A 23,613-nucleotide genomic window follows, 5' to 3' on the forward strand; every position below is an offset into this window, starting at 1 on the left:
CTGTGTGACAGCCACGTACTGACTGAGGACGCACAACCACCACCACACGGTTAATGCTCGCTTTAAAAATTAAGTAACGTATTTTCTGGGAAGCCAAAACGCCCCACTGAAGCGCGTGACGAGATGCCGGCCTGGACTGCCCCGTAACTGCCCTTTCCCCGCTCCCTCCACCATTTTCCACCTCAAAGGCTCACGGGCGCTGCGCAGAGGGTTGTTTTTAAACCGTTTCCCCTGCAGCCTTCCGCAAAGCGCACGTTCCCGCTCTTCCGGCGCGGGAGGAGTCGAGTTTCTCCCCTCCTGCGCCCGGGCCTACCTAAAGGCGTTGCTTAACCCCCTCCCAGGCGCCCTGCCCCTCGTCCCACCGCCAGCGTTCCGCCCGAGGACCGCGGGCAAGCTCGGAAGGGACTGTGCTGGCGCGGTGAAGTAGACCGGCGGCCAGACAAACCCCCGCTCCCCCCGGGGCCGGGGCGAGGGCCGGGGCGGTGCCGAGGCGGGCCTGGCCCTCCGCGGGGGCGGGGCGGGCCAAAGGGTCCTCCCCTCCCGCCAATCAAAGGCGGTGCGGCCCCGTCACGTGCGGCCGCCGTCAGCCAATAGGCGAAGGCGGTGCCCGTCCGTCCTAGATTCAAACGGTCGGCGGGCGCGGCGCGCGCGGCTGCCGGTTTCCGTGGAGACGGCGAGGCCTGATCGCGTCCATGGAGCCGGGGCTCGTCGGCCCTGGGCCCTACCGCGCCACCCGGCTGGTGAGTGCCTCCCTGGGCCGGAGTGCTCCGTCCCTGCCTTTGCCCCTTGCGTAGTCTTTCCTCGCCCGGGTGGGGCTGCCGTACCCCCGACTCTAGTCTCCTGGCTGCCGGCTGGCTGCCCTGAGGCAGTCTGGCCGCCTGGGCCTGCCCCGCTGACCGCGCCTCTGCGGCCTGAGGGCTGACTGCGGCCAGCCCAGGAGGGCCCTGGGCCTGTCCCAGGCAGCCAGTCTCCGGTGGGGGCCCGGCGCGACGGTCCTCAACTGCCGTCCGTGTGTCGGTCCTCCGTACGCTGAGTCTGTGTGGGGCGGCGGGACCCATGCGAGACTGAGGTGGTGGCAGAGCCAAGCTTTAGGCCAGTCTTTTGTCAGGTTAAAAGCCAAGGGGAGGTTAAAGCTGTGTCTGTAGAGCCATAGGTAGTATGGGTCTTGAGGTCTTTCAGCTTCCTAAATGTGGTGTTTGTTTTCAGGTCTCAACTGTTTAAATCATAGTCTTATGTTTTAGTGTGCTTGTAAACGCAAATGATCAAAAAAGTATGTAGTTCCACATTCAGATCTGTCTGCATTCTGATCTCACTTTGTACAACTAAAATGCTTCTAAGAAAAGAGCTCCCATAACAGCTTGCTTTGTTCTTCTTCCTTAGTGGAACGAGATAATAGAACTTTTTCGTGCTGGGATGCCTTTACGGAAGCATCGGTGTCGCTTCAAAAGCTACGAGCGTTGCTTTAAAGCCTCGGAAGCAGTGGACTGTTTACATGAACTGCTTGGCTCTAATCAAAACTTTGGCCCAGAAGTGACTCGCAATCAAACGGTTAAGCTACTTAAAAAATTCCTAAAAAACCACGTTATTGAAGATATTAAAGGAAGATGGGGCAAAGAGGATTTTCAAGATGATGGCCATTTGTATAGGTAAACCTATATACAATGACTGAAAAATTTGGTGTTTTGGAAATGGGGAGTAGTGACTTCTGTGTGTTGGTCTTACGAATGTTTTTGTACCATGCTTTTGAAAAGGTATTAATGTTTCTTCCCTCCACCTTCCTTTTAGAGACTTCATTTTCTTTAGTGATAGGCAACTGTTGTGATTTAACGTTTGGCTTGGTTTGGTTTTTGGTTTTGGTCTTTTTTTTTTTAATATTTTTGAAGGCCGCTTTAGCTTTATTACTTTGTACAAATACTAAGAAAAGCTTTTGTAACTTTTACAAGGTAGTGAGTTCTGTTTACTGTTTGTAGACATCAGGTTTGTCAGAGTTGGAAAAGTGCACATGAAGAGGACGTTGATGGAAGTGAGGATGCCACTAAGAGTCCAACTCCAGTTGTCCTCTCTCTCCCCAAACTCGTGATATATATATGGTCTTTTTCTGTACTTCTTGAGTTGTAGATTGAAATTGTCTTAAAAGAAAAAGTTATATTTGCTCATCCTCAAGGATGCTTACTTACTTATCTCTGTTTAGCCTGTCAACTGGTGGCTTGTTAACAGAGGAAAAGAATTTTCTTTGTAATGAAAGCTTAGCATTACTTGAGTGGGTTCTTTGACCCCTTGTGACCTCAGTTAAGGTTTGGGTTCTGAACTTGTGGGTTCTGAATTTGTACCACTTGTAGTGTCCTGTTCAGTGAAAAAGTAGTGTAAAGATGACCATTACCTTTAAATATGGATCTGTAACTTACATCGTAGTGAGTCTTCTTTTGACAAAGTATGAGCTATCTTCATGCAGATGAATAGGAAAAATAGGTCAACAATAATGCTATGTTTCTATTTATTACATACATTATTACACACTTGAAGAAATTTTATGTATTAATTTTTTGTAATGATTTCTTAATATTGTCTTTGGAAAAATATATGTAATACTGAATTTCCACTTGATGTGGATGAAGTCAATTTTTCACTTTGGTCTATGAACTTAACTAGTTTGTTTGTAGAGCATGCCTAAACTTTTTTGCTGTCTAGTCTGTACACCTATGCTGTAAGTGCAGTTGTTCATTACTCTTCTAATTTTATTTGCTGACTTAGAATACTTTAAACGTAAGAGGTGTGTATGATGTAATTATTTTACTTTATGATAAGCAAACTTGGGTTAAGATACTTTCTTATAGAATAACTGTGCTTTATGTTAAACTTCTTCCAGTGCAGTTCAATTGATTTACAGTTAGATTGGATCTGATTTGTATTTAATTCCAGTAACAAATTATCACCTAGTCCACTTGTTCTTTATGATACTGCATGACATCCTTCAGTAAAAGTAGTAGCTGGTTTTTAGCCTGCCTTCTGAAGGAAAGAACATGGGAAGCTATGGCTTCCCAGACAAATAAGTTAAATATTCAAACCAATTTCAATCAACATTAATGGAAGAAATTTTAAACAATTTGGGGGAAATAAAAAATTAATGTTATCTCCAAACTTAGCTCCATAAAGGGAAATTCCATGTAACAATTAATCAAGGAAAATGACAAAATTTACAATTTGGGAATCAAATTTCAAGGGCCCAGTGTATCAAAGGACTTGTATCTGAAGATATTTTCAGAAGCTCACCCAAGAAAATCTGTTGTGAAGTATATAAAAACACTATGTGGCTCTGCAGTCTATAAGCTGAAAATGACTGAAGGCTGGGAAAGCATGCTGAGGAAGTATCATGTATGCTTGTCCTGTTCTTAAATTCTTCTCTGGCCATCTGCTTATGGCTGCTGTAGAAGGACAAGCTATTGTGACAGTTTACCTAGTCATCAACTAGTTCAGGTTGGAAAACAGGCATGGAAGACAAGAGGAGCTGCAGAGGATCTTACGTCTTGACTTCAGCCTGGAGAAGGTTAAACATAAAGGAGTGGTGTGCAGTGGGCTTTTTACTTGTTTAAGCAGAGTTAGAAAAGCAGTTATGTGCTGGTACAACACATGGTGGTAGGCGTCTTAGTGGTTTGGTATGTTCCTAACCCGGTCCTGCTCTGTCTACTCATCTTAGGACAGCACTACCTGCAGCTTATTTTATCTAGTGCCATGGGTGTTAAGTACTTTGTCTCCTTTCTTTCTGGGCATTGACTCTTTGTCAAAGGGTTAAATGTGGGTTTTGGTAACTGCTGGTATTATGCTACAGATCTCTTTGGTTTGGGTTTGTTGTTTGTGTAGTTGTGGGTTTTTTGTTTGTTTGTTTTGCATTGGCATCATGACATATTCAAATTATTTTGCCCTTTTCTCCTTCATATTTTCAGCCATAACTTTCTGGAGCTGCAGGCTGTGGAAGTTGGTTGGGTGAAATTTTTCTGTGCTTTTCATTTACTATGTGCTCTGCCTAATGATCTGCTACTGGACAAGGGAGTTCTTTTGTTACAGCTATCTTAATGATGCTTTTTCTCCACTTCCCATTCAAAAGATAACCAAGTTACTAATTGAACAGGTTTTTATGACTAAAACTGCATGCCTTTCATGCATCTTGAATTGGAGCTATCTTTTTCCCTTAGGGCTTGGTGCATAAATAGACTATGTATGCTAGTCGTGGTTTTGGTGTTTGGCTTTAATTATTAAAACATGCTTTCTCCTAACTGTGGAGCTAAACATCGGGTTTCCATCCTGCCTTTATTAATGTATTTAGTGTCCTGGCAGCTCCCTCTGGCGGACCTTCCTAGTGTTACATTGTAAATACATTCCTCGCCGTATTGATACGGGTAGCAGTACAAGTCACTTCTAATTCCACTGACAGTGCTTACTCTGGAAACCTTGATATGCTTCATATCTTCCTTCTCCATAAATTCCTGTGTTAATTTACTGTTACTGTACTTCATGGTGCATAGTTGTGTAATTCATAACTTTGTATTTAAGTGTAGTTGTCTGCTCTTTTTCGCTCCACAGAGTATGCAAAAGTGGTATTGCCAAATGTTGATTTGCCTGAGAGTATCAGGCAAGTATTAAATGTGAAGGCGAGAACTACTGTGGCTTCTAAAAATAGCAAAGACTATCTGTCTGTGCATCCTAACTTACTGGCTCAGTGTAGTCTACAATAATAAATGAGAAGTTACAGTTTTGGAAGCTATCAAGCTTTAGGTTTTTTGGAATCTAAGCGATTGTATTAAAAGCAAAAGGGTTAATACTCTTGCATTGCTAGTAAACTTCTGGGAATTCATCTGTGGTACTTGTTATACCATTGATACTGATGTTAGTTGACCCTGTTCTCTATCCATTGCTCTGGACACAAACAGGTATCTCTATTTCCTCTTTGTATAAACTCCTAAAACTAGTGCTGATGGCTGTAAACCATGCTAATCTTGACATGTTGACCTTGGAATGCTCCTCAGTTGCTAGATTTAGGTAACGTTCTTCTGTTCGTCATAGAATCAGAGGCTTTTCATTGTCCATCCAAAAAATTGTCTCTATCTAGATCTTGCTGTAACACTACCTGAAAAAGGAGAATGCACCTCCTCTTTCTGCTTGTAAGAACTCATTCATTTACTGCATCATCAAGAATCAGGGCAGCAAATGACATAAAGCTAAAAACTGTGAAGGAGTGGAGGGGAAACAGGGAACCGTTGAGAATACTGTAAGGCAAAGAAAAAAGGCTGTAGATGTTTTAACATTAAACTCCAAGAAATAATGAATGACTGAAAAACAGTTGAGAACACTGAACAGCTGAACATCTGCAGTGTAATCATGATTACTTTTAAAAGGCAGAATATGTCTTGGAGGATTAGAGCGAGGTGCTTATTACTTCTCCTCAGGGATTTTCCGAAGGAAGTGATATCGCCCTGTGTTGCGGATATTCTGTTGAAGAGTGTGGTAGAATATGCCAAATGGGCTCAGTGTGTAGCCAAAAACATAACGCGTTTAACTAACTACTGGACTAACAAAATTGCAGTAAAAAAATAATTTAAAAACTAATTAAGTGTTGGAACTGCCTTGAGGGAATGGGGTGAAATTTTAGAGAAAACTTGAGGATTTCTTAAGCATGAGAATCTTTCTGGTTGGATATAAATGCATGCTACCCAGCATCGTACAAGCTCTTGTTGTGTGGTTGCAGACATAACTGTCTGTTCTGATTTAAAAAGTGAGTGAGGCTGAAGCAATTTCTTGAAGCATCAGGAATCTTAGCATCTAAAAACCAGAAGTGCAAGTAAACAAGATCTGATCTGTGCCAGTCTGATATGTTGCTATCAAACTTATTTGCCTTTATGATGTGTTGCCATTAATGCCTTTGTAAATGGTTTGATGTAGGTTTGGCAGTAATTTAATTCTGGTCAAGCTGGAGATGTGACTGAGCTGAATGTGATCTGGGATCATTTGTTTTCCTTGTTTTCTGCACAGGCTAGCTTAGGGTTTATTTCTGCTGATTTATTGAAGGCACTTCTTTAAATGCCTTTAAAAGTGAATGAGTTTCCTCTACAACCAGCTGGAAAAGACTCCAGAAAGGAACCGCAGGATATGCTCTTCACATAGAAAGCATGTAAACACAGAAGAACGTGGTAATGTGGACAAAATTTCGTGCAGACACTTGCATGGACACTAACTAAAGCCAAGCATTAGTCATGTGACTTAATTATGCAGCTTTGCTTTAGGAGATGCATGCTAGCAGTGCACTTGACATGGGGAAAATCTACCCACAGCTTTTTCAGTATGATCAGCGTCTTCTAGTGAAGACCTGAGTCAGTTGCCTATGCATAGGCAGCTGCTGCTCTTTGAGAGGCACTGGGATATCAGACATTCACCCAAGGCTCAGCTATGTCAAGGGAGGTACTAAGGACTTGAAGCAGCAGAAGGAGGCCAAACAAGACACCTCAGGACGTTTTACATGTCACTTAACACCAGTCTTCAGGCAACTAAGTCGCACTGTGAATGCCCAAAGCATTTGTTGTATTTTTGCATGTGAAGGCCTACTACAGTTTTGCATTGGTAAATATGGAATAGAGTGGAGTTCAGAAGCATTAAAAATACTCTCTAATTGTAGATTTCCTCCTTCCTCACCGCTGAAACCATATCCCAAAAAAACTTCATGTGGAAAGGAAGTAATTAAATTTCCAGACTGGAATGAACCGAAGGCTGGAACTTCCCAAGAACACATGCCAGTGAAATCAGTCACAATGGTAAGATATCCAGTTTTTATTTCACCAGACATAAGCATATTTAGAAAGCAAAACTGTACTAGTGATCTCTTTGTTGTGGCACAAAATACTTGGTGATAAAATGAAATGTAAAATACCTTTATTTTAGATTTATGTGAAGTAAAGTTGTTCTTAACAATTTGCTGGGGATGTTGGTTTTGAATGTTCTTTCTGCTACAAATTATGATGTCCTGAGAATCCTAAATTCAGCATGGCTCTATTTGCCAGCATGCTTGCATTCCAGTTTGATCAAATTCCAATAGGGCATTTATTATACAATACAAAATAGTTACTTTACTGTCATTTACACTGTAATACATATTCAGACACTCCCTGTAGCAGAATACATATATTACCCTTTTCCTAGCTGCTATGAGAATGTTAGTGATTCAGTTTCCTTTTCCATAAGGAATATGTTGTGGCTAAGGAGAAGTGATCCTAGTTTCATTGTTGCCCTTTGTAAGCTTGGAGAATCATTCTGCCTCATACTTATATGGATTGGTCCAGACTGTATAAAGTTGAAAAAATTGTTGCTTTTATTAATAAACCAAGATTGTATCAACTTTTGGATACCTTAGAAGCCTGGACTTCTGGACTTATGTATATTCTAAACCCTTCCTCCAGTGCATTTTATGTGTGAGTGTTCTCACATTTTGTGAAGTCTTGGGACTTCTTTGATAATTTTGGCCATCTTATTGATGCTTATCAGTGCAGGTGATCAACAAACTGTTTGAAAAAGTAGCTCCTACCACTTTGTTGGACATCTAGAGGTCCCAAATGAATGGTTATTCCAAATTTGTAATCCAATTACTCATATGCAGATCGAGTGCCCCGTTCATGTACAGCAGGCTTCTGAAGAGGAAAAAGCATGGTCCTTAGAACTTCAATAGTAGGTAGAAGATTAAGAGGGAAGAAAGAAAAGATAATGCCAAAGACAAGTAAAGATAATAGAGTGGTTTAGTTACTGAGCAAGTATCTGCTGCAGTTTTAACATGTTATAGCCTCCAACTGTCTGGTCTAAATTTCCATCCAAGCATCCTGACCTGATAAACGTTAGCAAAGGACTGCCTATATAAATCTTACTCGGATGCAAAAGCATACAGTCTGGCATAGCTCAAAATATCTTTCATTGGCAATTTTGGTTAATACATTGGACTGTAAGCTGAAGTAACTGAGGCAAAGGAGTAAGCTTCTTTCTACTGGTTCTTCTATAGAAAGCTGTAGGTTCCGCTGGAATGGTGAAGTAGACATGTAGCTGAAAGTAGTGGCACCTTAAATTGCCCCAGCATCAATCAGAGCATTTATGGGCTGTGTGTGGATTGATGGGCATAGGTCTGTGTAGTGAAATACTGGTCTGGAAGACCAGATACTAATTTCAGAGGGTGCTGTTTATTTCAAACTAGCTCTAGTCTAGTGTCATGGAATGACAGACAACTAGTGTTTGTAGAAATTAAGTGCATTCCAGGAGTGCATTTTGTAGATTGGTTGTGATCAGAAGGAGCGCCGTTAATATGATCTATGACTGCTCTGTGATGTAAATCAAAGAACTGGGAATGCTTAGGAGTTTTGCCTTGAAAAGTACACTGCTGACACAAACTGTATCGTATGTTCACCCATCAACATATTGTTGATAATCTTCAAGCATCAATCTTGCATGTGAAGGTTGAGTAAAGGATAGTAGTCTCCTGCATACTTTATTCTGTTATAATGGTGGACTAGATCTGATGGGTGTCTCCAGCTGTAGATATTTGCTTTTGCTTTCTTCATGTATAGAACCTGCCAACATACTTAATGTTTAGTTATGATCAGTATATTCTGAACAAAGGTGAATATCAGTCTTTGATATCTCTTCTAATAATTCCCCAATAACTTTTCCATAAGCAGATGTTTAATCTTAGACTGGTAGTTGAAAACAAGTGAGTTGAACTGATTTTAATTATGGAGAGGATCTGAACACAGGACTAGAGGCCTTTGACTCATGAACTTTAATGGCTGTACTGGCACACATAATTTTTCAGCTTTGGATGTTACATAACTGAGAAAAGATGCTGCACATCTGTGAAACCTGAATAGTCACTTACATCCTGGAGACTTTACTGGAATTTAGGAATATTTAAAATACTTGTACTAGGGAGCATGCTGTACTATAAATGTGTTATATTGTTCAATACTTGAAAAGTCAGTAGTTAGAGAAGTGTTTTTTCTGATTTCAGAACTCTGAGATGTGGTACAAGCGACACAGTATAGCTATAGGGGAAGTACCTGCATGCAAACTTGTGTTCCGCAGAGAGCTAACACAAACAAACATAGAAGAGATATGGAAATCCATGACTTTGTCACGGTGAGTATACTTGTGAGTCATTTGCTGTTAGCGTAAAACTGTGTAGTAGGTAATAGTCTTGTCTGTTTTCTCTGGTAAGGCTTGTAATTTCACCCACTCCCTTTTCATCGCTGCGATCAAAGCCATAGTGGCTAGACTAACTATACCTCTTCTTGTTTGGCTAACGAATTCAGCAAATAAAGTTTGCAAAGAAACATTATTGTACTTAATACCTTTTGACATTTTCTCTGTTGTGTTATAAGTCTTTTTGTGTTATAAAGCCTATTGTTGTGTGGGCTTTACCTTGTTTAATCACTTTTTTTCCCCTTGGTCCTTCTCTCTTTTTCTTGTTGCTCTGAAATAGAAGCACTTCTGTACAATGCAATCTTTCAATGAAAAGTACAATACTTTGTATGGAGACACTTCGTATGAGATACAAAATGGAGTAGCTAATTGAGTGCAGAAGGCTTTGAGATTCGGACATTCGTTACTATTTCCAACAGGAACATCATATGCAAAGTTACAGGCATTTCTTTAGACTATTTATGCAGGAGAATAAAATAATATACATTAGCTATTTTTATAGCACAGGACTTACTAGTGATTACTTTCATTTAAACCTAGCACATTACCTCCATGTAATAAGCTTGATGCCAAGGCAAGCAGCTCTGATTCCAGCACTATCTGCAGCGGAGCACTCTAATACAATGCACAGGGAATTCCTCAACTGGGGAAAGCTCTGAGGAGTGGAGAGACCTGATGGAAACCCACAGCTCATGTGTTGGTGGCTGAAGAGACCTGGGTGGGCCAGGAGCAATTGCAGCCAAGCTCCCGCACACATAAAAAAGAAGCTCCTATGGAGCGCTATCAACCAGGAGCACTGCAAACGGGACACGGCACCGCAGTTTGTGCGGAAAGGCATACAGGGAGCAACGTTATCCAGCTGGCAGTAGGCCATGTCCACTCTAAATTCAGCACCCACTGCGACTGATGCAGCTTCCCAGACAGAGCTCTGTCAGGAACACACTGCCACCCAGGTGCTGGGCTGCAGGGTGTGCCCTGCCTTTATGCCAGTACTAGACAACAGTAGTAAGCATGCTACTCGCTACTGCGCCCAGATACAGGAACTCCTTTGCTTAGTCACAGAGCTCTGGGAGGAGGTGAATAGGCTGAGGAGTATCAGGGAGTCTGAGATAGATTGCTAGAACTGCACCCTACGTTCCCTGGGACAGGCCTGTCAGGCAGACAGGACACATGGTACGGAGGATTCCCTACCCTGTCTCCACCTGGGCAAAAATGGCGACTTAAGGGATAGAGGGCAATGGCAACAAGTTCCTGCCTGGTGCAGCAGGTGCATCTCCCTTATGGGTGATTTTAACTTCCCAGATATCAACTGGGAATATCATACAGTGGACACAAGCAGGTCCAGGAATTTTCTGACTCATGTTGAAGGTTACTTCTTGGTGCAGGTGCTAAGGGAGCTGATTAGGAAAGGTGGCCTCCTAGAATTTTTGTTTGCAGAAAGGGACTCATGGGTGAAGTGGTGATTGGTGGCTGTCTTGGTAATGGTGACCACAAAGTAGTTGAGTTTAAAATCATCAGCGATAGGAGAAAAAGTGCCAGCAAAACAGTGACCCTGAATACAGGGAGAGCAGACTTTGAGCTGCTGACGGAGTTAGTTGTTGAGGTGCCTTGGGAACCTGCCTTTGAAGGTATTGGAGTCCATGACTGCTGGTCACCTTTTAAGAGCCATCTTTTAAGAGCACAGGAGCAGGAAATTCCAAAATGTCTCAAGTCAAGCAAGTGGGGCTGAAAGGCAGCTTGGCTGAGCAGAGATCTTCTTCTAGAACTTAGACAGAAAAGGAAAGTGTACAGATTTTGGAAACAAAGGCAGGCGACACTGGCGGACTACAGACATACTGTTCACTACTGTAGGGAGAAAATTTGTGCAGCCAAAGCTCAATTAGAGCTCAAGCTGGTCAGCACTGTGAAGGACAACAAAAAGGGCTTTTTAAAATATGTTAACAGCAAAAGGAGAATCAGAGAAAACATTGGTCCCTTGCTTGATGAAGTCAGTCACCTCACAAATAGGACATAGGCAAAGTGATGAGGTTTAATGCCTTTTTAACCTCTGTCTTCAGCACCGATGATGGGTCCTGGAACCCTGTGTTGGAAGACTGTGACTAAGGGAACGATAAACTCCCAGTTGACCCTGAGATTGTTCGAAAACTTGCTGCTCCAGCTGGATGTGCATAGATCTATGGGGCCCAATAGGATTCACCCCAGGATACTGAAAGAGCTGGCCGATGTCATTGTGGTACCTCACTCCATTATTTTTTCAATGGTTTTGGGAGTCTGGAGAGGTCCCAGTTGACTGGAAGCTGGCAAATGTCCCAATTTACAAGAAGGCTAAGAAGGAAAATTCTGGTAGGTACAGGCCTGTCAGTCTTACTTCAGTGCCTGGAAAAATTATGGAAAATGTTATTCTGGGAGTTATTGAAAAACACTTGAGAGACGATGCAGTTGTTGGTGATAGCCAGCATGGGTTCACAAGGGGAAAGTCCTGCTTGACCAACCTAATTTCCTTTTATGACAAGGTCACCCATTTAATTGACCAAGGGAAACCAGTAGATATGGTGGCTTTGGATTTTAGCAATGCTTTTGCTACTGTCTCTCACAGTATCCTTCTACATGAACTGTCCAGCTCACAGCTAGACAAGCCCGTAATAGGTTGTATGAGCAATGGGCTAATGAGTCAGGATCAAAGGGTAATACTAAATGGGGTTACATCAGGCTGTTGGCCAGTCACCAGTGCAGTTCCCCAGGGCGCAATTTTGGGGCCGGTGCTCTTTAATGTTTTTATAAATGATCTGGCTGCAGAAATCAAATGTATATTAAGCAAGTTTGACAATGATATTAAATTAGGAGGAGCTGTGGACTCCCTTGAGTGTAGAGAGGCCTTACAGAGAGATTTGGATAGACTAGAGAGCTAGGTAATCATCAACTGTATGAAATTTAACAAAAGCAAGTGCTGGACTGTGCACCTGGGTTGGGATAACCCTGGTTATACATATATTCTGTCCCTCAATATACGTATATTGAAGGACAAGAGCCTGGACAGCGGCCCTATGGAAAGAAATCTGGGGGTTTGTGTTGATGTCAAGTTGAATACAAGCCAACAATGTGCCCTGGCAGCCAAAGAGCCAAGTGTGTCCTGGGGTCCATCAACCACAGCATAGCCAGCCAGTCAAGGGAGGTGACTGTCCCACTCTACAATGCACTGGTGCAGCCCACTTCCACTACTATGTGCAGTTTTGGCGCATCAAGAAGGACATCAAACTATTAGAATGTGCCCAGAGGACAGCGACCAAGATGGTGATTTGTGAGTGGCTGAGGTCACTTGGTTTGTTCAGCTAGGAGAAGAGAAGACTGAGGGGTGGCCTCATTGCAGCCTACAACTTCCTCTAGGGGGACAGTGGAGGGGGAGGTGCTGATCTCTCTCTTTTTATCAGCAATAGGACACAAGGAAATGGAATGAAGCTGTATCAGGGGAAGTTCAGATTGAGCATTAGGAAAAGATTCTTCACTGAAAGGGTCGTTGGTCCCTGGAACAGTGTCCTTAGGGAAGCACCAAGCTTATAGGGTTCAAGGAGTGTCTGGACGATACTCTTAGTCACATGGTTTAGTTTTAGGCAGTCCTGTGAGGAACAGGGAGTTGGACTCCAAGACCCGTATAGGTCCCTTCTGGCTTTAATATTCTGTGAAATGGAGAGGTCTCTTTTTCAGAATCATATCTATCCTAATACTACATTTGCCTTTTTCAGATTAGATGAGATATGAACTATGTGTTTATGTATTTTTACAGATTACAGAAGGTCTTGGGTTTGGATTCTCTGGATGAAGTGTTAGACATAAAACTTGTGAATTCAAAACATATAGTCCAAAATGCATACAATGTCAATAAGCAAGGCATTGTCACTTTAGAGGATAAATCAAGTGAGTATTTTAAAGTTTACATTTAACTTTTTTATACTGTAGTTTACTAGTATAAAAAAAAGTACTAGTTCTAATCTATACTAACATGTAGCATCTTTATACTTTCATCACCACATTTAGACTAGAATTCTTACGAAGTATGCCATTGTTGTCCTCTGACATCCATCAGAGGACATCATGACAGTAAGAATCAGTGTTTATTCCATATTTACTCTCTTGAACATATTCATGCTTTAGCAGGGTTGAAAGATGAAGGCAAAAGAGCAGCAACTTTTCATTTATAAGGATAGCAATATTATTCACTTCAAGCTGGATATGTCAGCCCAGCCCTTAACTGTCTGAACTAGAGTGTTTATGGGAGGGAAATGTGTGTTAAAAATTGTGAAAGATTCAAAACATACACTGAGAGATGCTTAAAATTTCTCAGTTTTTAGTTTTCAATCAGTGTTTTGAAACTAGTGCCAAGTTTAAAACTGCTCTGCACATCAGGGAGGAAGTAAAGTATTTTTGCTGCTGTGATACATCACAATATTATTGCCACCGTGTTTTCTACAAGATTTGTAGAGAAGTGAAATATGAGATTGGAACCTGGTTTGGTTCGTGAATAAAAGCTCCCTGAGAGCATATACGTGTTTATTTTAAAGACAAATGGAGCACCTGAAGATACTAGCTTCCTCCTTGCAGAAATGCCAGAACTGAACATATGAGTGGTTTTTAACATCTTCAGTGCAAAGTAACCATTTCACTCTAACGCGCTAGTGAAGATGTAGCTTGAACAAGCTTGGCTGATTTTTGCAGGGTGGGTTAAGGGTTTGTGATATTTGTGATATGATCCATTTTGTTGATTGAGTTATAAGAGCAGTGGGCATAAATGATTTATATTGAGTACTGGAAGTACTAAAGCATAGATGTAATTCAAACTAGATCCTACATTAGGGTATAGCCTGCCTTTTGCAATTAGGTGATCTACTATAGGACAAACTTCTTAAAGAATTTTCAGCTTCGCTTTTTGTCTTATAGTTTAACATTTTTCTCACATTTTTTCTCCTTTTAATTTCTGTCTGTTTCTCTCCTGTGCAGAGGAGCTACCTCACTGGATATTATCAGCAATGAAATGTCTAGCAAATTGTAAGTAAATTCAGGAGGGGGGAAAAAAATTAACCAACTCACCCCCATAAAAATCAATTGAACCGACTGTGCCTTTACCACTTTATCGAATCCTATTCATATTTGTAGTCAGTATTTTTTCTGATCATTGCCTTAAACAAAGTTGGAAAAGATCAGCCAGCAAATATTCTGCTGCCAGTGCAGCTTATTTCAATGAAATATATAAAGGTTTAACTATTCTATTCATTTTTTTCCTCTACTATATGTTTTCACTAGAGCTATTGGAAATAGATCAATTCAATAGATCAATACAATTTCACCTCTATTTTGAAGAATGAGTCTAAGTTTTGTGTGGTTTTTTTTTTTCTACTTGGCGTTGCATTTTTATTGGCTGGAATAGAAAATAGTGATCTGATTGGTGGCTGCATACTAATTTTCTCTTTTCTTTTCTTTTTTTTTTTTTTTTTGTTTTCCTTCTTTGTAGGGCCCAGCTGCTCAGATTTGAAGCAGCCTACATACTCAGGATTTGAAAGAGATGTCTTCAAAACTATAGTGGACTACTTTGGCCAGATGAAAGAACCTCTTCTCACATTTCATTTTTTTGATGTTTTTGTTAGTGTGTTAGGTAAGTAGTGGAGGATATTATGAAAAAATTATTCTTTGGAATTAACTTCCTGGAATTAATTTACCATACCCAAATAGTATCGCAGCTCATTTCTTTAGGAGCTGCCTTGTCCGTTCTACCTGGAGAACAGTTTAATATTTAAATTTATTTCATATCACAAGGTGGTTTTATTCTTGTGTCTTTTTGATCTCATTAGTTCAAAAGTCTTCCATAGTTTGTCTTTATCATTTTTAAAGGCCTCTGTTCATTGCCTACCACTCCCACATTTAACAGATATATTTTAACAGATTTTTCTTTTTTTACAAATACCTAAGCATCTTAAAAACTCACACAAGCTTTTTAGAAATTGCTTGACTGAAGTCTAGATTAAAAAGGATTAGGGCTGTAAGGACTGTTTTAACTGTGGCAATGTTACATCTGAAGGAAATTGAAATCTTTCATTGCTTAAACCTAGAAGAGACATTGACTATCATCTAAACTATTGCTTCTTTAAAGCACTAGTTGTTAACTATAACTTTTTAAGGGTTCGTACTGTATCAAATTCACCTGTCCTGTAGCTATAGATGGCCTATTGAAAGACAGTACATGTGAAAATATCTGATTACATTTTATAGTTACATTTCAGAAAAGAACATCTAACTTGAAAAGTAAGCATGCTTTGTAGCATGTGACTTTTCTGAGTTTCTTAAAGTGGGAACAACGTTGTTTTTAGTAAACTATTGAGATGAAAAAGGAATTAAGAATAACATTTTTACTTCTGGAATTTAGTATTTTTTAATACTTTGTTAGTTGACAGTCTTGCTTCAAACTGAATATAGTTCCTTTTCAGACTTCTTTTTCCTAGAAAACAGATATTCTTGGTAATATCTTTAAAAATTCTTCCTCTGCTTTCATACTGTCTTTCTGTTTGCTTTTCCATTGTGTTTCACGTCTTTCAGGTTTTAAGTTTTATTTCACAGTATTCATGGATTAAAAATGAGAAGAAAGAAGTCATGCCAATGTTTATGTGGAAATCAAAGGGAATTGTGCACTGTCTCAAAAAGTGAAAAAGTAATTTTGTGGTCTCTTTCACAAAAAATGAGGTGTTATGGAATCCTTCCTTACTAATGAAAATAGATTTAAACAAAAAAATCATGGGAATACAGGCTTTCAAGCACCACTTAGTTTGTGTTCCATCTTCATGCTTATACAATGTACTTTAAATTACTGGCGGTATATGTTTGAAAATGTCATGTTTCTCTTGCCTAGTCTTGCCTAACCAGCCTCGTCCAGACACCTAACCCAAGTACCTGAAGGGCTAAAAAGCTGCATTTGGCCTCAGTGGGATGATTGGGGGTACCTGATTTAAGCACTGTCACTGACTAGGGGATGGGGTTGGACCAGATGACCCGTGGGTATCTCTTCCACTTTTTTTATAATTCAAGACCATGCTCCCTATCTAGCTGGTGGAGGGAGTTCAAGAAGACAATTCAGCCTACCTGTGGTGAAGCCTAACTTTTCTTTTTGTACTCAAAACTACTTAGAACCAGTAGTAAGAAAACAAACGAGTAAATATAAGGCAGGGATGCCTGATCTGCAGTTTCGGTAGCAAGGTCTTTTCTAACCACTCACACTCTCTTCTGAGATTCGAAATGTGATTCTTTGGAGTGAGGGGAGGGGGGGAGATGGAAATGATTTTTGGGGGGGGGGGTAATCTGAAAGAAAAAAAGGGAAAGTTTTGGGTTCTGCTCTATATGTAATGAAGTTTTAACAACAAAGCTAATGGACAGACTACTATGAAGCTGTAGGGAAATGTAGAGGATAATGCACACTCCATAGAACACTATTTTTTAGTAAGTGTCAATGTTAGTACTGAATTCTGCCTGTGAAGCAGTAATTGCTTAGCAAGTTATGCATTTACAAAATACAAAAAGGCAGATCCATGTCTGCAGTTGCATTTCTGTTATTTTTTTAAAATGGAGTATAGCTTGATAAATTGGCAATAATTCTCAATCTTAAGACATTTCTAAACCAAGATTTCAGTCTTTGAGTCTTTGACTTTTCATATTGCTATCCTCAGAGAATTACAACATTTCCACAGGGATTATAGGACCTCTTTCTTCCTTCAGTGGATAAGCTTTCTGTTTAGTGGAAATAGCAAAGAAAGTGTTGTTTATCAGATGATATTTTTAGTCATTTGAGGCAGCCATAATGCGATTTGTACATGTCTAAAACCTCCATCTTAAAACCTGAGAAATATTTGCAGAAATCATAGGTGGCTTGTGTAACCATATCAAGATGCCTCATTTGCTTCTGTTTTTGAATGAAGACTGTCTAGAGCACTTCTATTCCAAGAGATTAGCTGAAATTAGTTTTCAGAATAGCTAAGAAAACAGGACTAAGGTGCCAGTGATCATCAGATATTTTACTAACTTGGTAAGATTAAACTTGCTCTTTGCACAGCTTATGATTCTTTATGTACAAATCTCATTAGGGCTAATTATTATTTCTCGGGGCCTCTTCTAAACATATGTACTAGTGTGCTTGCCAAATCTTCCTTTGAAGTCAGAAAAAGCTTTCATTTGAAAATGAAATTAACTACCGTTAGTTATCACTCTTTTCTTGGAATACTATCTGTTTTGGCTGCCCTACTTACTACTGCACACTTCTGTTATTTTATTTATTTTTTTTTTTATAACAAACAGCTTCCACTTTTTGCACAGTCTGGAATTGACTGACATGGTGGATGAGAGGATAGCAGTAGATACTGCTGATGTAGACTGTAGTAAAGCTTTCAACAGTGCCTCCCATCTCATCTTTATAGGCAAACTGAAGAAGTACAGGCTAGGTAAGTGGGTAGTGAGTTAGACCAGAAATCAGCCAAATTGCTGGGCGTAAAGGGTAGTGATCAGTGGCATAAAGTCCAGCTGGGTGTCAATCAGTAGGGAGTACCCCAGGGCAGATTATGAGACCAGGATCTTATTAATGTCTATAAAAGACTGATGCGGGAGTAATAAAGAAGAGGGAGCCAGACATCTATCTAGTGACATCCAATAACGAGACAAGAGGCAATAAACACAAACAGAAATAGAGGAAACTTCATTTATACATAAGAAAACAGCATTTTTACTTGGAAGGTGGTCAAGTCAAACATTGGAAGAGGTTGTCCAGAGAGGCTGTGGAATCCTCATCTTTGGAGATATTCAAAACCTGACTGGACATAGTCCTGGGCATCTTGCTGTAGATGGCCCTGCTTTGACCAGGGGGAGAGATCTAGATTATCTGCAGAGATCCCTTCTAACATCTATTATCCTATGGAAAAAAAAAAGATGTGTGTCTTTTTATCATCTTCCTTGTTCCTTTTTTAAAAGAAATTACCGACAGACTTCAGCTGTGCAGATATTTTGCTCCTAATTTCTGTTTTGTTCTGATAATGGTGCTATTTAGGCAAATTTGCAGTAGATTCCTCCTTCACTGATCCTTAGAAACCCATAAGTGGATAACATTTTGGTGATGAGACCTCTTCGTAGGTATCTAAACTACTATCAGATTCTGCTGTGCCTGTCCAGTCTTCAAATATTGCTGCCATGCTCACATTCTGTGTTTTCTCAAGAGTTTGTAAGTAGAGTTGGTCATAGATTTAACTTCTGGAGGTGTGAGGGACATGTCAGTATTGTCATAGCTGTCATTGATGCATAAGCAAGTGTTTTGTTTAGATTCTCTGACTATTGCCCTAGACTTAACTTTCTTTTTTATGTGGTTGCTACATCTGTGCGTACATCTCAGTTCTGTTTAAAGCTGAGGGTTATAAAAGAGCAAAGGATGAACCAAAACATAGTTTTTCATTCTACTAATATCTAGAGTTGTCGGTTATGGTTATTAATATTTCCCAATGCATCAGAAGGAAATCTTGTAAATACTTAAACAAGGTGCCCAGTTCTAGTAGTCCAGCTCTAGGGATATCTTCCTAGTCTCTTTGGGAAATGGAGTTCTAATGCAGTCTTGAATTAGTAGGAAAGGAATTTGGGGAGACAGATTTAGAAATGTTATGCTAAATGTTATGGAAATATATAATTGAGAAATGTTGACCAATCTCATGATCTTGCATAAACTAGGTCTGCTGCAAAAACACAGCAAGGCTGTAGAAGCTCTTCAGATATCCTGTCTCCTGCTGCCACCGGAAAATCGGAAAAGATTACAGCTGCTGGTGAGGATGATGGCAAGAATTAGCGTTAACAAGGATTTGCCACCTCTTTCTGAATCAGTGAGGACCAGAACCTTGGTATGTATAGTGTAAGGCAAAAGGTCTAGACAATGCTTTTGGAGTAGCACAGACAAAAGATTCTTCCTGGAGAGCGCATACAAAATAGTTTGCTTGTTTGAAGAACAGTTTGTCTATTCTAGATATGTGGAAAGCTACTCTGAATTTGGATGAATTGGGATTTCTTGGTAAGTTGTGAGCAAATGAAAAATTTGCTTAGAATTTGCAGGTTTCCTTATCTTTCAAAGTTCAATCACCACTGATTTCACTATTGAGTAGAAAAAAAATAAAATGCAGTAGATGAGGTCTCTGGTGTTCTTTATCACTGCAGACAGTGTGAGAGAAATAAACGGCTTATTTCAGTCATAATTAGAAATATGTAACTGAATGTTTTGATTCAGCTGTTTTCAGCCATTTAAAAAAAATTCCTACCAGTTTATTTCAGTACTAATTTTTTGTCATCGTTTAACTACAGAAATCTCTGAAAGTAATTTTAATTAGATTTTTATAATGCCCTAGTTCTTGCTAATGCTCTTCCTGAAAGACTACTTGCAGAGTTATCACTAATGTTTGCAGCAGCATGTTATTACAAAGTTATTAGGCATAACTTAGCAATTCCGACTGGCGGAGGACACCTATTTCTTTTGGTTAATTTTCAAGTCTTTTGCAAGAAGGGCGACAGACAGCTCAGCTGTAGAGCCACTCCATAAAAATCCTATAGTAGTATGCATAAATCTAAATTTGTTCCATAGCAATTAAGGTTTTAATTAACTATGAATAGTATTTGATTAAAATAATTAAAATTTTGACTGCTGAGGTTATAATTTAATTAACTGTAAATGGTCTTTGATTGAAATAATTATGTTATAATCTAAATGTTATTTTTAGAAGCGAATCCTTTACAGTCCCAGTATTTTGTACTAAGTTTTAATTTAGCAGTGCAATCTATGGTACATTACAGAAAACCTTGATTGCCTTCTGTTCTTTTAATGTTAGAAGTGACTAGTGCACAGACAGAAAATTCTTCTAACAATGCTTAGGCATGAGACTACATGAAGTGAGCTGGACCTGAAATGTGGTTTGTTGATTTAAAAATAATAGTATTAAGGTTTTCTCTCTGGTGCTTAACTTCTGTTAAATTCCTGTGTTATTTTTAAAATCTCTGAAATATTTGTGCCCTGTTTAACTGGAAAAGCCATGTGCAGTGGTTATTTGAGGAAGTGTTGAGAATAAAATGGAATTCAACCATTTTAAGTCTAAAGTCAGGGTTAGATTATGAGGCAAGAGCCATCTTCAGTCCACTCAGATAATGTCACTGTATACAATACTTTCTTTCAAAAAATATTATTATTGTTATACTGATGTGTTGGAAGTACGGTAAGTATTGTGCTGTTTAAAATCTTTTCTCTAAAAGATCAGTTTTTAAATATAGTCTGATTCCTCACGCCCAACCAGAAAAATATACAATAAAGTTTTGTTTGTTTTTTTTGTCTCAGATGGTTCAGGCATTTTCCCGCTGTATTCTCTGCTCAAAGGATGAAATGGACTTGGATGAACTGCTTGCTGCTAAACTAGTATCTTTTCTTATGGACAACTATCAAGAGATCTTAAGTGTTCCTTCTGCCTTAAAATCTTCTATAGAGGAACATGTTGTACATCTCCAGAGAGTCCAAGTAGGTATCTAGCGAAAAAAGCCTCTAATGTCTCTGTGCTTCTAGATCAAATTTATCCTTTCTGATACAAAGTCTGACAGTTCTTAAAGACTTCGTTCTGTCTCTGCTAGCTTATGAAGAGCTAATTTTGACTCCTGATATTCAGCCATAACTATGTATTTAAAGGAAACTAAGCAAATCTTGAATGGGTTAGAGATAAGAACTCTAAATATTTTTTTTTTTCCTGGTGGTCAACACTATCTTTGCTGTGAAATGGGAAAATTATGTTTGTGGTAGTGAGAAAAACTGTGGATGGTTAAAAATTGGTTACGTTAATGTTCTGATTTTCTTTTAGAGCCGTCTTTACTTGCTCAGTTCTTTCATAACTCTTTTTCTGTTTCCTGATACCGTATTTTGTTTTCTTCAAAGATGCTTTTTAGTTCTTCATTCTTTAGTTTCTACTGAAAAAAAGTAACTTTTAACTTATTCCAAGAGTTAAACAGGCTTCCCTTGTGTCATGTTCTTTGACTTACTAGAATTCACTCAATTAGTGCAGGGGATAGGAGGTATAATTTAGGGTCTTTATTCTGTATCTTTTCTAGTTAACGACTTCAGGTGGTCAATTTGATTCAGCCAGTTTTTGCAAATTTATTGCAGAACATATAGCTGCTGTTTTTTTACTCTTTCTTCAGATAAAATATGCTGGAGCTGATACTGATGCAACTTTTCCTCCTCCATCATTTTGTCACCAAATCAGTACAGATGAATTTGAGTACCAAAGGGCAACTGGCTCTCAAGAGCCACTGGCAGCTTTATTGGAAGAAATTGCAACAAATAAAGAAATATCTGTGAAAGATAAGAAGAAGAAGCTCAAGCAAGTAAATAAAAATTCCTCCGCATTCATTAATTTTAACTTAAAAAGCTTTATGAAGTCTTAGACATGTAGTCTCTAGACAAATATTGATGTTTAAAAAAGCAGATACTCTTGGGGATTTTAAACTTTTTAATAATTTAGAATAGCAGTACTGTGATGAACCAAGCCATATTAGAAAATATCACCTAATTTTCTATATAGAGGTATAGAAAGTCCACTAGAGAAATAATTGTTTTCCTGCTCCCAGAGGTGGAACTTCAATAGTTTTTTATATTACAAGTTTGAGTGAATTCTTAACTTAAATTAATGTATTTTTCTAGTTTCAGAAATCTTACCCTGAAGTGTATAGAGTACGATTTCCTACCCCTGAAACTGAAGCGGTGCTATTTCCAGAAAAAAATAAACAGAAGCCACCAGTACTGATGTGGGCCTTAAAAAAGCCTTTTCAACCATTTCACAGAACCAGAAGCTTTCGGATGTAAATGGTTTGAAATATATCAGCAAACTGAGTCAGAGCATATTATCAATGGATCTTATGCAAAAGGAGCCTGAGCAGCATGTAGTTACTCAAAAAAACTACTGGGGATACTGCCAAGGTGGTAGAAAAGGTCAAAAGAAGAGGAAAGCACTGAGGGCGTAGAAATGTGAGCCATTATCAGTATTTTTGTAAAACATTTTTTTTTTTAAATGTCTGTTAAAAAAAAAACAAACAAACAAAAACCACAAAAAAAACACAAAACCAAACAAAAACAAACTCAAGGGGATTAATCTACATGGGTGATAAAGTACACTTGCTGTAGTTTTATTTGACCAGCATTTCAATGTATAAATGCATTTGTGTGTAATGTATTGTTGGTAACTAGTGAACAGGTTTTCACCTGAAAATGAGTCTCTTGTATGAAGTAGGCTGTGTTTGTTCACATATAGTTTGAAGAATTAATTTGCTGTACATGCTTGAATAAGTATGAAACACTGGATTTTGTTTTGCTGTTGTTTACTTTAGTGCTCTTGATATGTAAGATTTATTTTGTAAAACTGTAAAAACTCATTCTTAATTTTCTGATTCATATAGTGCATTACAGCTTGAGTCAACTGTCAAAATTCCATTAACTTCTATAGTGCTGACCCATTCTTTTAAGCAACACAGTCTTTTAATTCTTTTCCCATATGGTCTTACTATACTTGTATAAAATTGGATGCTTGACAATAGAACATATTATAACAGAAAAATCTGAAGCCTTGCATTTTCTCTGGAAAAGGAATTCAAATATTGATGTGACATTGAAGCGTACGTGCCTTTAATGGTTTCATTTGTTTTGCATTATGAAGTATGAGTACCTATAACTTGACTGTGCATATAACATACTTGATTGTGACAGCACCTTTGAGCTATTAAAGCATTACCATTTTCTGATACTTACTTAGAGTGGTGATTTCATGTCATCCATTAGTGATTTTAAGAGCAGCATTTCATACCGTATTGAATGTCAGAGTAGTCTATGCCGGAGAGAAGACAGCTTGACATCTCAGCAAATTTCTATCTGACATTTTAGTAAGTGACATGGTGACTATCCTGTAATGCAACATTGATGGTATTTTCACTTGCTAATCTCCTAACCGGTCAATAAGCTTTAAGATGTACATTACAAGGTTGTTGGTTTGATAGTTTGGAATATTTCTTGGGCAATGTGATTTTGAACAGTACATGTTATCTGTTTTCACACATCACTATCCGTTATGCTTTCACACATGAGTTAGACTTCATATCAACAATCTTTTTCTTAAGCAAAATTGATACAAAATGGTACACTTTTCAAATAAGAAGAAAATATTAATATTAAAAGTAGACTGAAGCCACTTGTTACCTTTTGTACTAGGTCTTCAAGGGTGAGTTTTAGTTGGAAAAACTAAACACAGTAATAGAGCTAAAGCATAGCCAGTGCATTGTTTTAATTCTTTATAGTGAGTATACTGTCTTGAG

General features: G+C 39.0%; 1 protein-coding gene across 1 annotated transcript; it reads left to right on the top strand.

The window, feature by feature from the left end:
• The first annotated feature begins 639 nt into the window (after positions 1–639).
• Positions 640–23,132, top strand: DEPDC1B (DEP domain containing 1B). The gene is made up of 11 exons (XM_063320239.1): positions 640–740; positions 1,381–1,646; positions 6,665–6,800; positions 9,032–9,159; positions 13,004–13,134; positions 14,215–14,262; positions 14,726–14,866; positions 18,961–19,127; positions 20,603–20,779; positions 21,451–21,636; positions 21,953–23,132. The coding sequence occupies exons 1-11, from the start codon at positions 693–695 to the stop codon at positions 22,112–22,114; spliced, it is 1,590 nt and encodes a 529-aa protein (XP_063176309.1). The 5' UTR covers positions 640–692; the 3' UTR covers positions 22,115–23,132.
• Positions 23,133–23,613: the final 481 nt, after the last annotated feature.

This window comes from Chroicocephalus ridibundus, chromosome Z (assembly GCF_963924245.1).
Source record: "Chroicocephalus ridibundus chromosome Z, bChrRid1.1, whole genome shotgun sequence".
Taxonomy (NCBI): domain Eukaryota; kingdom Metazoa; phylum Chordata; class Aves; order Charadriiformes; family Laridae; genus Chroicocephalus; species Chroicocephalus ridibundus.